This window comes from Sinocyclocheilus rhinocerous, unplaced genomic scaffold (assembly GCF_001515625.1).
Source record: "Sinocyclocheilus rhinocerous isolate Xijiao unplaced genomic scaffold, SAMN03320098_v1.1 scaffold397, whole genome shotgun sequence".
Lineage (NCBI taxonomy): Eukaryota > Metazoa > Chordata > Actinopteri > Cypriniformes > Cyprinidae > Sinocyclocheilus > Sinocyclocheilus rhinocerous.
The window spans coordinates 972,267-989,036 of NW_015663491.1; the positions used below are offsets into that span (position 1 = coordinate 972,267).

A 16,770-nucleotide genomic window follows, 5' to 3' on the forward strand; every position below is an offset into this window, starting at 1 on the left:
AGAAGCGACAGTCATGCTTTGCTTTGCGTTGATCCGTAATCTGTGTTCCGTGTCTTCAGTGCACAGAGCAGAAGAGATAAGACCTTCCCAGGAGGCATGACGCCTCGGTCCTATTGACATGCATAGCTCTGCCCCACCGCTTGCATCCGAAGCTTCATCCATATGCCAGTCCGCTCCAGACTCTCTGCAGACAGACAGACGTGTCACAAATTCGGTTACTGAGATAACAAAGAGATTTTATCAGAAACAGACATCATTGAGCTATTTTTAAAAAATGTTTTGATGATAAAATCAGAAACGGCCAGTACTTCTTTTCATTTTTCATACTCAATTTTTCAAGTCAAAGAGAAACAGTCTCTGCCACCTGAAGAATATGTTCAAATGTGACATCTGACTGACATAGACTCTTAAAACTAAAGGTTCTTTATTGGCATCTTTACCTTTAACATTCTATGGAACCCTTCCATTCCACAAAAGGTTCTTTATAGTGGAAAAAGGGTTCCTTTGATTTTTAAATGCTCTTCACACTAAGAAAAATGGTTCTTTTAAGAACTATTCATGCAAAGGTTTTTTTGTTGACTAAACATGTTTCTTCTACACTCTTAAAGGTTTTTTTTTCACAGCGATACCACACTACTATTGGTTCCCCAAAACACCTTTCAGTGAACAGTTCTTTTTGGGGAAGTCGTGGCCTAATGGTTAGAGAGTCGGACTCAAAACCCAAAGGTTGCGGGTTCGAGTCTCGTACTGGCAGGGATTGTAGGTGGTGGGAGTGAATGTACAGCGCTCTCTTCCACCTTCAATACCACGACTGAGGTGTTGTTAAGGTTTTTAAAGGTCTTGACATTAAAAAGGCAACTGGGCCAGATGGACTTTCTGCTTCTATTTTAAAAACTTTTCATATATTTCTTAGTGTGAAGAACATTTTAAACTCAGAAGAACCATTATCCACTATAAAGAATTGGAATTGAAAGGTTCCATAGATATTAAAAGTACTTCATGGAATCATGCAATAAAGAAGCTTTATTTTAGGAGTGTGTGGCATTACTGTGAAATCCCATTTTGGAACCTTTGTTTGTAAATAATGGAACCTTTTCAAACCTTTATTTCCGTAAAACAAGATTATGCCTGACTAAATTGAACAAAAATCCTCACGCTTCATTTACAAAGCAAAATAGCCCTTTTGTACAATGTATGACACATTATTGAGTGTTCATTACATCTGAGTGACACCACAAAGACGGCTACATGAGAGGCCTTTCGGCTCATGATGTTGATGAGGGCGGTGATTAGTTCTGACAGATATGAATGACTGAGCACGGCACCATGGGAGAAGACACGACAGACCCTGCCTGGGCGAAGTCTGTCATCTAGAGTCTGAGCTGCTGAGCTGAGTAATATCCCTAAGATAATCAAATCCCAATTACAGCAATTAAAGCAAGAACGATGGTATCATCTTTTGTGAGTTATGCGAGACCTCCTTTTTGTCTTTAATTGAAACATAAATCAGCTGCTAAAGAAACCGAGAAGACGTCAATGAGATGAGAGGGGGAATGACAAAGGGAGAGAGATGATTGGAATGAAACGGAGAGGGAGGGGGAATTCAGAGTACAACAGCTGGACAGTCGATATCCAGCCCACTGTTGAGATTCAGCTCGAACGCATTCAGATACGCTGCTTCCTCTCTCAGTACAAACACAAGTGGCATCTATTTCAGCGTGCGCTATAGCTTAAGGAATCCCATGAGGAATTCACTCCGGGAGCACGAGATGAGCACGACGGATAGCTGTGTGATTTAGTGGCGACGACTCTTTTTTTGCATCAAAAAGGTCAGTATTTCTACTGTATTTATCTGAATTTACTTAGTTGATGTTTTCAATTTGAATGTTAAAACTAAACTGTTCTTAAATATTCAAACTGGCCTAAATGTGTCATTTAATGTGCTTAATTGAAATTATCACATGGTAAGTGATAAAAAAGATGTATTTGCTTCTAGTAAGTGATATTGGACAGTCATCAGGTATTCCAGTCAGTCTCAAATCTCTTCTTCTCCATCCCTCTGTATTTCGCCATCCCCCGCTCCCCTCGTTCACTGACATCCTCTGTGGAGCTTTATGTTTGAGTCATTTTCTTAAAAGCCACATTCTCCTTCCACAAGCTTCCCTAAACGAAATCCATATACACAGATTAGAGCCGCACACCGTAATGACCCGCTGAACTTCTCCTGGAATTGCAGGCAAACCACAAGAGGGATCGAATGATTTATATTGCCGCAGGGATTCTCATCTCACTCCTAAATTGAAAAGCTGGTGGGGGGAACGTTAAAGTTGACTGAGGAACCGTCCAGGAAAATAAGTGTGATTTCCCGTTTGTTGCTGTCTCCTAGCGTGTCTCTGCAGACGAACGCATCTCAGAAAAAAAGGAAGTGGTCATAAATCATGACCCTTTATGAGACTCTAACCACAGGCTCTCAGGGCCCGCTGTGGCTCAGACGACTGTAGTCACACACAATGAATCTTAGGGGACTGAAATATGCCGGCGAACAAACAAATAGCACGTTTTGTGTTGTGAGGTGAACCGCAGACTAAAAATACTTCACTTGTTTTGTCCGCACATCTGTGGACAATTTTCAGGGTTCTCGAAAACAAATTCTGAACATCGCAAGAATCTGCAATATTGCAGCTCGTAAAATCTATTTGGTTTACAATAGGGTCTCATTTGTTAAAATTTAGTTAGAGGGAAAGTTCTCCCAAAAATGAAAATTCTGCCATTTACTCACCCTCAAGTATTTCCAAACTTGTATGAGTTTCTTTGTTCTGTTGAATATAAAAGAAGACATTTTGAAGAATATGGGTAACTAAACAATTGTTGGTTCCCATTGCCTTCTATAGTAATGGAAAAAATACTATGAAATCAGTGGGGACCAGAAAGTGTTTGGCTACTCACATTCTTCAAAATATCTTCTTTTGTGGTCAACAGAGGAAAGAAGTCCATGCCGGTTTGGAACAACTTGAGCGTGAGTGAATGATGACAGAATTTTTATTTTTGGGTGAACTATCCCTTTAATTGCATTAGTTAACTTGAGCAAACACTTTTTGCATTTTTCAAAGTAAATAGTTCATGTACATTTCAAAATTTACTAATGCATTTATTAAATCAAAAAATTTTATCTGTTGTGAACAAACAATGAACAATGCATTTTTATTCAGTGTTGGGAGTTACATATAACAGCGTTACGTAATTTAATTACAAAATAAAAGTAACTGTAAAAATGTGTAATTAATGTGTAATTAAATGACAGTTACTTATGACAATGTTAACGATTACAAAGGGGTTTGCATCTGAATACTTCTTGTATTAATATTTGCTATTTCTTGTTATGTGTTTAACCTCAAAACGATCTCAAAGTAAAAAGAGGTGCTAAAGTCTGATTTTGTGTTGGCTGTGCTTTTTAATTCAAGAAATGAAGGATTTTGAAAGTCTGACTGTAATCAGTGTTGAGTACTACTGTAAGGTTAACCCTGAAAGTGATTAACAGTTGAAAACATTCGTCAGAAATTTAGAAAAGTAACCCAAATGTAATCAGTTACATTACTTTAATAAAGTGATTGAAATGGTTACGCTACTTACTTACTTACTTTAAATAGGGTAACTTGTAATATGTAACCTGTTACATTTCTAAAGTAACCTTCCCAGTTTTTATTAACTAACATTAACATCAGCAAAGGAGACCTTATACTGTAAAGTGTTACCATTATTTTTAATAATTCAAATTTAAACTACATTTTTGATCGCCATTTAATGATAAAGAACAATGTATGTGAAAGAACACATAATAAAAAGCCACATATTGACCTGTAACCAGATGGTGAAGATGTAGCTCATTTCCACACTAATGCATCTACAGAACAAGCGCACATGCTCGCTTATGCATTGATTCTCACACAGCTGAGGTGACCTCCGCTAAATTGTTCTCGTCTCAGGGGAGCTGAATGTGAATCATGTGCCGCTGCTTGTAAATATGAAAAACTTGCATGCATGTTGGTCTTGTATAAGCTCAGATTTTGAATGGCCCCAAACAAAGACAGCATTTTTTGACACCGACAGCCTGTCAAACAAATGATTTGGCATGTTGTTCTCTTTAAATTGGGAAACTCTGTGACATTGTCCTGCTCGGGTACCTCTCAATCTATTATTCATGAGGTGCGAGTATGCATGCTGTGTAAACAACAGACTGACCTTCTGTGTGCACCACTGAGCCGATTTGACCACCCCAAAGTCCTAATGGACCGGCGGTGGCCTATCAACAACCCGCACCAGCTTACGAGCCCACTGATATGCAGGTTGCCTGGATACAAAAAGCATAATTAAATGTGATTATTATCCTCTTCACATTCAATCTGAAGTATGTAAGTGTTCTGGTTGTTGTTGTTGTGTTTTTCTGAACCATACAAATTCAACATTCATCAAAGACAGAGGTCAGTTAAGGAAATAGTCAGCTGTGTGTCAGTGAACTCTGGAGGTTTGACATAAAATATGACTGGCCTGTTAGATGAATAGCAATATGTCACAATATTCTTATTATGATGATGCATTGGTCAAGAAGTGGAAGGCAACGGATTGTGCATTGGTTGCACTTTGGAAAATGTCTTGGAAAAAAAGTGTTTAGGAGCTGATATTCTTGATAAAATATCAGAATACATATATTTTTCATATATTTTAATAAATGATGTGATTATATTATAATCATTTGTATTTTATCATTTAATATATTATTCATTTATTATTAAAATAATACATTAATATCAACAATAAATATTTTAATATTAATGCTCTATTTAATACATTTAATAAGTGATTTGGTTTGTTACTATTTATAATTCATTAAATATTCCATAAATTAAATCAGCATATTAAAATTTGACCTAACAAATGCTCCAGGCCGAATGGAATAACATTAATGTGTCTAATAATATTTTAAAATATCTTCTGTATGATCCCTGTATGATCTCATATATTCAAATGCTTCTAATATATCATAATATATTAATTATAATATATTGTAATATAATATAATATAAATTTGTTTATATTTTAATAGAATATATAATTGTAATAGAATAGAATAAAATATAAATTATTAGTATTATTAAATGCTAAATACTAGTATTAATCAATACTTCATAAATGAAACATGTTATGGATACTACAGTACACCATTAGTGGGATCAATGTAACATCATTATTGTATCCAGTAATATTAAAAATATTAATATTAAATAAAAAATAATATAAAATATGTTCTGTATGATCCCAATCATATGTTCACATGAACTTAATCCCAGAGGTTTAAGTAAATAGTAATAATATTTTAATTTACAAAACAGCAAACTAATTGAAAAAAATGTGCCTGTAAATAATAATTTATCTATCCTTATCTATCCTATCTTCCCATCAGATTCCCAAATCCAGCAGATATGTCTGGGATGGATGGGACTGTGGAGGAGATAAATGGTACGGAAGTGGACAGCGAGAGTTTCCTGAGGTTCAGCCCTACGTCTGTTTCTACCGGGGCGGCCGCTGCCTCATACGGACGGACTGCCAATGTTTACGTCTACGTCTCCATCTTCCTCAGCTTGCTGCTCTTCCTGCTTACCCTGCTGATCATTGCTCTCCACAGGCTGAAGAACATCATATCCTCCAGCGCTTCATATCCAGAATGCGGCAGTGAGGCCGGGAGCTCCTTCACTAACATGGAGATCTGCAGCATCTCCTCACAGAGATCAACAGTGTCATCGCTGTCCTGACAGCTGAGAAAGACAGATCGATTACACATGTCTCAATGTACTGACATTCTAGAAGTTTAGAAATATTTTAGCAAGTACTTTAAATATTTATCATTATTATCAGTGTCATTTTCATTAATATTATTCAGAGTAAATAATTCCACCAACCGTGTATAACTTCAAATAAATAAACCGCAGCAGATCTTGTATTGAAATAGACTGTACTGAAGCATTATCATGAAGGCTTTGTATGATTTTGGAAAAATAGGCCTATTAATGACTTGTGTATATCAATCACATTATGTACATAAATAGAAATAGAAAAACTGTCATGCTGACTCTGTCATAATGAAAATTATATTTGACAATATGACGACATTTTCATACAAGAATATACTTTAAAACATCAAGAATACAACATCTCATCCCTTGGAAGCCTTGAATAAAATCTGATTTGCTCATAAAATATGCATAATAATCATGACTTTAATTCACCAAGCAAAAAAAAAATCATTCATCATAATGAAAAGGAACAGCATACAGTGGCCCCCAAAACGATTTAAATACTTCAGGTACACTTATAAATGCATGAATTCCATTGCAATATAAATAAAATATAGGAAACAGATCATAATAGATTTATTGTTTAAAACTCACCTTTGCATGTACTTGCGTGTTAAGGTGATTTTTATAAAGCCAGTTTCACTTAGGTTCACACAGCTCACAGGTCTGTTAACTATGGACAGGATCCAATAATGTTCGACAACTAGAAAAAATGTCCAAATACTTTCTGTAATTTGTAAATCAAAATAATGTAATATAATTTAAAACCAATACTTTTATATTTAACTGTCATTTTAGAACAGAACAGAACAAAAACTGTGGAAGCCCATTTCTGCCACAAAAAATAAAAAAATAAATATATATATATATATATAAGTCACAAGTATGAGATAATGAGATAAGAATCATAAAATTATGAGATACTGAGCGACAACGTTCATCTTAGTTTAGCAAACACGGGTAAAGACGGCCAAACCTCGGCAGCCGCGGACAGCAACGACCAGGACCAGGAGAGCTTCCCGTACGACGCGGAAGATCCGGGCGAAGAGAGCGACGCGCCGGAGGCGAGAGACGGCGCGGTCAGTCCGGAGGTATCACACAGGCGAGTCTGTCTTTCTGCAGCGGCCATCGCTGTTTTGTTTTTGTCATGACAGGAGTTCTTCACATATTCATTCCTCATATTTTTCCGTTTTTTTATATATCTATTGGGTTACTTTTATTAAAAAATATGGCATTTTTAATGACAGTCATATAAAAATCAGCTTAACAATAATTTATTCTGTGCCGAGTTCACAAAAAAAGGCAAGTCTGGTCAGTACGTTCATAAAGGTCGGATGACAGGTGGGAATTTGGGTTTTACTCTAAACAGACAAAAATGAGCGACAACGTTCATCTTAGTTTAGCACACGCGGGTAAAGACGGCCAAAACTCGGCAGCCGCGGACAGCAACGACCAGGACCAGGAGAGCTTCCCGTACGACGCGGAAGATCCGGGCGAAGAGAGCGACGCGCCGGAGGCGAAAGACGGCGCGGTCAGTCCGGAGGAGCTCAACGACGACGAGACGTCCGGAGAGAGCGAGAACGTGCCCAAGACCTGCATCTATGACGGCTGCACCGAGACCACGACGCAGGTGGCCAAAGCCAGGAAGCCCTGGATGTGCAAAAAACACCGGAATAAAATGTACAAGGACAAGTACAAGAAAAAGAAAAGCGACCAGGCCATGTCGTCGGGAAAACTAGAAGTAAGAAATGTTCATTTGGGATAAATGACAGCTTCAGTTGATGCATTAAATTATCTTTTATCCCAACTTTCTAGGCTTATTTCAAATAATTTTATTTGTTCGTGATGTGAAGGAGAGTTCGGAGGAGAGGCCTGTATCTGTTACTAAACAACGGCTGGGTACCATAGGAGACAGACCCGCCAGACCGTCCCTCATTGAGCAGGTGCTGAACCAGAAGAGACTGGTAAGAGCATTAAACACTTTTTTGGGTTTTTGTAATATAGTAATCATTAGTTTTAGTCATATACTCCCAATTGACAGAATGCCATGGGTGCAGGGAAGTGTTATTTTAGTGTTATCCATATACTATTATTACAGTTTACTATAATAGTTTTTATTACTATTCTGAATTGTTTTTATATTTTTGTAGTTGAATGAAATCTTATTTTAAAGTTGTACCTTTTATTTGTTTCCAGTTAGTAATTTTAGCACTTAAACTTAAACCTACTTAATTTAATTACCAAGGCCACATTTACTAATTACTGACAAAAATACTTTCATCGTTTTAAGTTTTTCATCTAATATCTGTGTTCCTTTATTTCAGTTTTATTTCAATTAACAAACATTTTTAATAGTATTAGTTTTAGTTAATGATAATGTGCAGAGGTGTGTGGTTATTAGAGTAGTTAATTCATAATTCATGTAGTCATGTGAAGATGGAATTTGAATTAAGTTTTTTTTTTTCTTTTTATAAATCAATCTGTCATACATACATATGTTATACAAGGCATTAGGGACAAAAAAAAAAATCACAAAAATGTTATATTATATGCAATGCAAAATAAATCTATATAAATAATAAATAAATACCTTTTTTTGAAAGTTCATTAGTTTTTCAGATTTTAAATATGCATCCCCAGGATCCCACATATGCATAAATATGTATGCATGTGTATATATATATATGTGTGTGTGTGTGTGTATTGATTGACTGATTGTTTGTCAGCTGTACTTTGTTTCATTGGGTTAGTGAATTTTATATAATTTCAAAATGTCATAGGTGTCTTTTATTTGTAATATGAATGCCATTAATATTCATATTAGCCCAGTATTGTTTCATAGCAAGGTGACTTACCATCAGCTCATGTTGTGTTGTTTTTGGGTTTCAGTCTCTGCTGAGGAGTCCAGAAGTCATCAGTTTCCTTCAGCGGCAGCAGCGTTTACTGACCACACAGAATCGAGCTCAAACACAGCACAACTACTGAAGACTGAAGATGTTTTACTCATCCTGTTGACGATTTAATGCAGACACATTTTCAATGACATTTTTACAACGCCAGTATTCTATACTCATGTGAGAACCATTAGCATCTGTGACCTACAGCCATCCTTGATGGTGAGGAGACTATCAACACTGCATTCTGAAAACTTGGATATTTGACAAGGATCTGATCGATCTGAAGTACTTCTGTCATCATCAATCTCTTTGAGATCATGAAATGAATTAGCAGCTAAATCTACTATATATCAACAATCCATTTGAATAAGCACCCTGTTCGGCCACATGTAGTGTCTTTTAGGATTTTTAAATTATTGATAGAAAATATGAAATGGCAGCTGTTATCAAAAGATTTTTTAGTGATCAATCCTATCTGTAATAATGTCACCAGTGAAAGCTACAGTTTAGTTTCACCTTTTTTGCCACACACACATTTGCCACACTTTATTATTATTTTAAACATGGTGTAAACTCAGTAAGTTGCTGAGGGCGTTCCAATGACGTTTTATTGATCTTGTGCAGTTTTCAGCTTTAAAAGCATTAATACTTAAGGATTTTTCCGGTCAGAAAATAAACAGGCAGAAATAGAAGGGAGTGTTTTGTATTACAAGAACAAGAAAGCTAACGCAAATGCAAAACAACATGAAATGTTATAGAAGACACATATTAGCCAAAATATGACACAAATAAACCATTTCCAGAACAAGTACCTGCCTGACACATTTCTTTGGCTTCCTATTGGAGAGTTTCTGTCTGAATTGATCTCAGCTACTACATACTGTGAAGTAGTAGTGTTTTTTCTTTATTAAAATCATTGCAACACTTATCTAACTACTGCTTACTTAACAGCATGATATTGTACATATATGCAGTACAATAAACATCCACTGAAAAGACATATTTTCACAAGAGAAAGAGCATTATGGGTCTTGGGGCGCTATAAAAGTCTATTGGAGAACTATATTCCCCTTGTTCTGTAATGCATTAGGACACAGAGGAAATAGGATTGTGTGGGGAGCCCATCTGGGTCAGAACTTTGTCTAGCCACTGCAGCGGCCCATTCAGGTGGATTTCTATCCAGCAGGGGGTGCTGGTGACATCCTGACGGTGGTACTCGGCTCCCCAGCCCTGGGAAGAGGACAGATTTCATTCTCAATACTTGGGCGTGTTTATACAACGTCTAAAGCAGCAAGCAGGTTTTAAAAGCAAATCAACAACAATATTTAATTTCCAATTGACCAGCAGCACCTAAAGGAATTACAAAAAGAATTGCAAACTTGTTTCCCCAAACCTTGCGTTTAATTCATATTTTAGCTTAGAAATTAACACAATCGATTTATTGTGTTTTTTTGTCTGGATGCATATAAATCAAGCAGGGAAAATGGTATGTGTCGTATCAGTCTCTAGAGCTATGGGATCTGCAGTGTGTTTTGGCAGAGCAACATCCATAAAACAGCAAGCCAGAGATTAGAATAACTACATATTAAGTTTGCATAGCAACACATAGATTTTCGGTTTGGAAGTGCTAAGCACCTCAAGAGCTGTTAGCTTGTGAATGACGTTGATGACCTTTCTGAATTTGCGATAGCGAATCAAAAGCATACAGTGCAACCAGTGTAATCTGATTTCCGAACAAATGACTCTTATGAGCCGGTTCTTCTAGGTGAATCAAATGCATCTAGGACAACCAGTGTAGACTGATTCCCAAAGGAAAGACTCTAATGATTCAGTTCTTTCAAGTGAATCAGAAGCATACCTTAGAACCAGTGTAATTTTATTCCCAGTGCAGATTTGACTAGTGACTCTAATGAGTTGGCTCTTCTGCTGGTGGTAGGCAGGGTGTTCCTATGCTGTTCTAGGTGGCTGCCAGGGTGTTAACATGACCTTTATTAGTCGCTCTTCTATATATTCTATATAAACCTCTTTACCTTGACAAAGCTCATCCTGATGGTGCACATCTTGGTAAGTTCATACACCACCTCGAAGCCGTGATTGACAGACTGTGACAGCAGCTGGGCAAACAGCTGGTTGTTGAAGATCTTCAGGCTGCATCCACTCGGGATCTTGCAGACGGTGGTGGGATGGAAACCGTGCTGGTGGTTACAGTTCCGACTCTGTACGAAAATACTGCTGTCACTCAGACACTCTGCATACACCTCTCCTCCGATGTAATACAAGTGCACACCTAAAACAAAAGAAGAAGACTTTAAAAATGAGTTAATAATTGCACATTTATCATTTAAAGTCATGAAAATTAAATCAAAATGTACTTTTAACTCACTTATTAATTGTATTCCAAAAACTGATAAAATTGTTCCAAATGTTCTTTTTCTAAAAGAGCTTTCTAGATCCACTGGTATCACTTAACCAATATTCAATAAGTTATTTAAAAAAATTTTTTTACAAGTCATTATTTTTGTAAACTAGTGTTCAGTCTCATTCCATTCTAGTATGTAACCAGTAACTTTTATGAGTTTATAAATTATACAACAGTGCATTTTGCTTATTCTTATATATTTCGTTTCCATAATAATGGCATTTTCTTGAAAACAAGAAAGTCAGATTTAGGATTTTCAATATAGAGAGATACCATTAGCATTTAAGACACATTTAGCAGGGTTATTATTGTTAACTATAATGAAAACTATTAAAAACATTTTGTTAATTTAAATAAAGTTGAAAAAAAATAAAAATTTTTGAAATATTGTCTTGGCAACTAACTGAAATACAATTAAGCTGAAGCACTAAATTTACTAAGTGGAAATAAATTCAAATCTCAGACGGAAGTAAAAATAAATTAAACTCGTAAAAAAATACAAATACTTTCAACTTAAATAGTAATATTAAAAAAGAAGCACAAAAACAAATGCACATTAAATTATACAAAATAAAAGTAAAATTAAAATATAAACTGAAAAAATTAAAGCTAATTTTAAATATTTATAAAGAAGTATAACAGTACATAAATAATGCTAAAATAACACTGCTTTACAGGTCAACAAAAAGAATAAAAGTAACATCTAACAATTTCTACAAAGCACAAAGTTGACACATAAAACAGTATATCCATCTTTGAACTTAGTAAATCCCAGAAATCACAATCTCCAAACCCAGCATTCATCACGTTTTATCACGTGCCAAGCGGAAACCTTAATAATCTCCATTCTCCTGAAGCATCCTGATCTGGTTTGTGTCGCTGTCCTTGGCGCTCTTCCCACCAGGATCTCTCACACAAGTAGATGGAACTCAAACTTGGCCTCCGTCCATCTGTGCCCAGCATGTGTATGTGTGCATACTCTTCCCTGTCACTGCTGTAACCTATGGCAACATTTAATGTCTTTCCAAAACTGGCACAGTGACGCTCATCTAGTGCCCTGAGAAAAGCCAACATTTGGATAATGTGGACCCTATCTGTCTCGCTGGCTTTCTGAAGTGCAGTGTTGACTGGCCAGCACTAAACAGTGTCTAGCAAGTGGTGATTTCAGTTGTTTTAATGACCTTCTCTTGGAATTTAATCCACTGAAGGAAGATTATCAGCAGCTTGATCTTCTCAGAACAACTGTGTTTTCTGTCTATTTTTGATCTCAAAAACCTCATCAAAGACAAAAAAACAAAAAAACAAAACAGAAATGTAAAACTTTCAACAAACCTTTGCCTATGTGTCTGCGAGTGTGTTCAATGGTGGAGTTTCGGTTGACGTTGGATAGTAATCCGAGGCAGAAGCGGTTCTTGTTGTTGGAGGGGTCTGTGAAGCCGTCCACGAGGATGCTCCTGGAAGAGGCATGGAACGTCTCACCCACCCTGTTGTTTAGTTCATAATACGCCACTGAACACCAGTATTCTGGTTCCTCATAACACACCGGCCTCAAGTCTGGAAAAAAAATGTATAATACCTCATAGTATTCAGATTCATTCCATTTTCACGATGCATTTTAATTAGAAATAATGTTATCATGATTACACTTTCATTGTTTGGGCACACCAGATTGGATAAATTTTTCTCATGATTTAAAAAAAAAACTTTTCATCTGGTTCATGCTTAAAAGCTTGAAATTAGAAGTTTAGAGATATGATATATGCAAATATAAATGGAGATTTCTTTAATAAATTAAATGGATAGGTTAAGGCCCGTTAACACCAAGAACAATAACTATAAAGAGAACTATAATACTAGTAACTATATTAGCATCTGCACCAATGCATAATAATAACATTCTGTTTATTATAAGTGCTTGCTGCAGTTTTGTCATTCGCAGAGTTAAATACTCAGGCTGTTTAAAGCTTGGTGGATTCTGATTTGCTCAGTTTCAATGTTTTATAAAATTACTTAACATTTTTGTCACTACATATTTAATTTCCATTAGTGTTATTTCATAGTTTTGATGAGTTTTATTCTAAAATGAATTATTTTAGTAATACTTCTATACTATTTTAGTATTTATTAATATTTTGAATTAGCTTTTATTTTTATATTTTCAGTTTTTCATTTTCATTTAGTCATTATTCTTCAAATATTTCTATTAGTTGAAATTTTATTTCAGTTTTAATAATTCGGAGTATTGTTTTTAATTTCAGTTAGTTGTTAGTCAAGTGAATATTTCTAATTTTTGTTTTCAATTTTTAATTTGAAGTTTATTTTCATCTAATTATTAACTTTTTATTTTATTTCCGCTTTCTATCAATGAACAAAAACTATTTTTAACAGTTTTAGTTAATAACAACAACACTGTAAATGAGTAGGTGTGTTCACAACTTTTTCACATTTCAATGTACACAATGCACAGTAAGTATATTTAGTCTAGTGTCTCACCTCTGTGTGGGGCTGACAGAATGAGTTTATTGGCATTGGAGGACTCCCCTGGTTTCACACCCTCAGATGGAGAGGTCTCCATCATACTGTAGGGTGGTGGAGGCGTCTCTGCTGTGGAAGGAGAACACGTTTTTGAATGACCAAGACGATTGTCATCAAATAAAATGCTTGAGAAATCATTGTTCCTTTGTTGTACCTGTAATTTGGTAGGGGCTCCCAGGGTCGGGCCCACTGCTGGGGGAGTTGGGGTAGCTGTGCGCAGTCGGGGACTGGTTTAAAGAGCTGGAGGGGGATGAAGAGAATGAGCTACAGGGCATCGCTGGGAAGGAGTCTGGGTAAGTGGCATTCTGGGGCATGAGAGGCTCGTTGTGTAGGGAAGCATTTCGGAACTTTGCCAATAAGCTGTGCTGGGGATTGAACTCACTGTGACGTGGCACAAGAACCGGGGGTAGAACTGTTTGAAAAAAAGCAAGAAAAGTTACTTACAGATGCATGAAGCGATAATCGATATGAAGAAGAAAAAAAACAAGATAAGTGGTTTGTGTATTGATTTCGACCTGGCGTCTCCACACGGCGGTAATGATATGGATTGATGCAGATATCTTTTTGCTTGGAGCCGAAAGGAAACTCGCAGCAGTCCAGCGCTTTGAGCTCGTGGTGGGACTGAAGATCCGGCCAGCGCCACACTCTGCAGTAGATAACATGTGGCAGACCTTTACGATGGGACACCTGGAGCCTTCCGTCCAGGGACCGAGGAATGGTAACGCATTTACTGGGCTGGCCAGGACAGCTCAGAGCCTTTTCCAGCTCTTCCATGGCCCCTTTTTTCTTCTTGAGCTTCTTTACGAGGGAATCCACAGCCTTTTCTGCCCACTTTTCCTCCTCGTCTCCTTGTTTCCAGCCCAGCAGCCTTTTCACAGCTGGACTGGTGAAGGAGAAGAGGGACGTGATGGATGTAGTGGAGTGCATCATGCGATGGATTTTTCTCAAAGCTTGGGGCAAATCTGTTTTAAATCACTCCAACCCAGGAGCTTCAGTTTATTTCTTTATAGCCAAGATACAGGCGGGTATAGAATAAACCCCCTGACAGTGATTTTTTCGTCGGGCGGTCAGCCGTTTAATCTGGTGGAAAAAAAACAAAGAAGCATATCAGATTTGCATTAATAAAATTATTCAAATTGAATAAAATTTATTGAATAATTGATCAAATTAAAATGTATTGATAATTGAATTAAATAAATTAATTGTTTTCAAATTATTTAAAATGTTAAAAAAAAGTATTTAATTGTTTTAAATTATTTAATCTTTTAAAAATATAAATTCTTTAAATCAGTACAAATGGAAAGTTAAAAAATACAAACATAATTAATTTTTTACAATACACAAATGAAAATTAGATACTTATAGTTATTTGTGTATTTAGTAGAACAAAAATGTATACTTTTTGCATTATGTTATTGTGAATTAGCGACAAAAATGTGCTTAATTGTCATGAAAAAATTATGCCAAACCATGCCAAAATCTAAATTAATATTAAGCAAAATGTAATTTTTTTTGTTTCCTTCTTATGACTTTGGGGTCAAATGTGACATGGACATATTCTTTTCGTCAGAATCATTCTATTTGGGTGTAATTTATTGGAGTAAAAACATTTTCCTATGCAGATCTCAAGATCTTTTACTGGAACCCAACATCATGCATCTGTGCCTGCTGGGATTTCTGAAATATTGCTGAGGAGTTATTATTGCTGTAAACAGGTCCTACTGCGTTTCTCACTGGACCTCACCTATTCCTCCTCTCCCTTTCCTGCCCAAGCTTTCTGATGCAGAAAACGATCTGCTAAAAATCAATGCCGTTTGAGCATTTGAAACCAGAGATGCTTGCTTCCATCTTTGGCCAGACTAGTCAAATAATAGCTTCTGAAAATATTAGTGCATGCAATACTAGAGGTGTTAACACACCCCTAACTAAATCAAATAACCATAGGAGAAAAATGAAACCATACAGGACTAACAGCGGTGCATGAAATCATGCTTTGGTTTCAAATAGGCACAGGCAGGCAGATCAATTGAGGCCGGGTGAATTCATCTGCTCTGTTCTCAAAGGCAGTGTGTCCTTATGAAACTGGCGTCTGGCAGTCTGAGTGCTGAGATAGGCTTAATCACCTAACTCCCCCGCAAACGCGCATACACATCCTTTCCATCAACTTCACTTTGTTTTTTTGCTTTAAGAAATGCTGTAATGTTACATTTAGCACTTTTTAAATAAAACTATTCGAGGTGTAACAACTGTCACGAGACGTCTCTGTGGAGCAGCATCTTTAAACAGCAAGTGGCATAACAAACAACATCTATGCTTACGCAGCCTACCGTGTTATACGGGTTTACGCAAGAAGCAACAAGTTTTAACGTGAGGAAGTTAATAAAAGTAAAAAAAAAAATTAAAAAAAAACCAGACACTTGTCATGACTTATTCTTATAATTCATAAAACGTTTAATTTTTAAATCCTGAAATAAACTTATTATCTATAATAATACGTGTTTTATTCCTTACCTTAATGTGACGAGTTGAATAACAATCTGCGTAGTGGAGTAATTCCGCGAAAGAGCGGAACGCCGAACCTCTCGCCGATTGGAGGTGTACAGCGAGTGTGTTTGGATGGAGCGAGCGCCGCGGCGTCAGTCTGACTGGAGCCTCGGCGCCTTCGTGCGGAATTCATCCGCAGCTCCTGGAACTCTCCCAGGACGTCAGACACGCACAGGGATCATCCCATTCAAAAAGAGCAGCCTGAGACTCACTCACAGGCCTATTATTGAGAGAAAACAGGTCATTGTGGGCAGCGGCGTTTTACTTTTAATTTGTTTTCAGGGTCAGATGACAAGTGCGGACAGTTGTTTTCCCTTTCACAAGAAGCGATGCACCTTTTCTAGGTTTGCTAAATGACTAAATGTAAATATTAAAAACACTTAAAATAATGCAATATCAATATATATAACGTTTTTATATATTAGTTATGTGTAAATATATAACAAAAGTAATAAACAGTGGCAGATGTACTGCTTCTGTCGATGTACGACCAGATATCGATCCCAAAGAAAACGCTGTTGCTATG

The 16,770-nt window shown here is 36.5% G+C and overlaps 2 protein-coding genes across 3 annotated transcripts; one reads left to right on the forward strand and one right to left on the reverse strand.

Annotated features, from left to right (window-relative positions):
* The first annotated feature begins 7,078 nt into the window (after nucleotides 1–7,078).
* LOC107728874 (regulatory factor X-associated protein-like) lies at nucleotides 7,079–9,660 on the forward strand. Its single transcript, XM_016539175.1, has 3 exons — nucleotides 7,079–7,590; nucleotides 7,703–7,813; nucleotides 8,739–9,660. Exons 1-3 carry the CDS (start codon nucleotides 7,225–7,227, stop codon nucleotides 8,832–8,834), a joined length of 573 nt encoding a protein of 190 aa, XP_016394661.1. The 5' UTR covers nucleotides 7,079–7,224; the 3' UTR covers nucleotides 8,835–9,660.
* On the reverse strand, nucleotides 8,905–16,572 carry LOC107728873 (mothers against decapentaplegic homolog 9-like). 2 transcript variants are annotated; one of them, XM_016539174.1, is made up of 7 exons: nucleotides 16,212–16,572; nucleotides 14,216–14,780; nucleotides 13,855–14,112; nucleotides 13,659–13,766; nucleotides 12,498–12,719; nucleotides 10,777–11,033; nucleotides 8,905–9,976 (listed from the first exon to the last, which is right to left on the reverse strand). In XM_016539174.1, exons 2-7 carry the CDS (start codon nucleotides 14,628–14,630, stop codon nucleotides 9,833–9,835), a joined length of 1,404 nt encoding a protein of 467 aa, XP_016394660.1. In that variant the 5' UTR covers nucleotides 14,631–14,780; nucleotides 16,212–16,572; the 3' UTR covers nucleotides 8,905–9,832. The 2 variants fall into 2 exon arrangements, with proteins under 2 accessions (XP_016394660.1, XP_016394659.1); XM_016539173.1 differs by having other exon boundaries at nucleotides 8,908–9,976; nucleotides 13,659–13,769; nucleotides 16,212–16,570.
* Nucleotides 16,573–16,770: the final 198 nt, after the last annotated feature.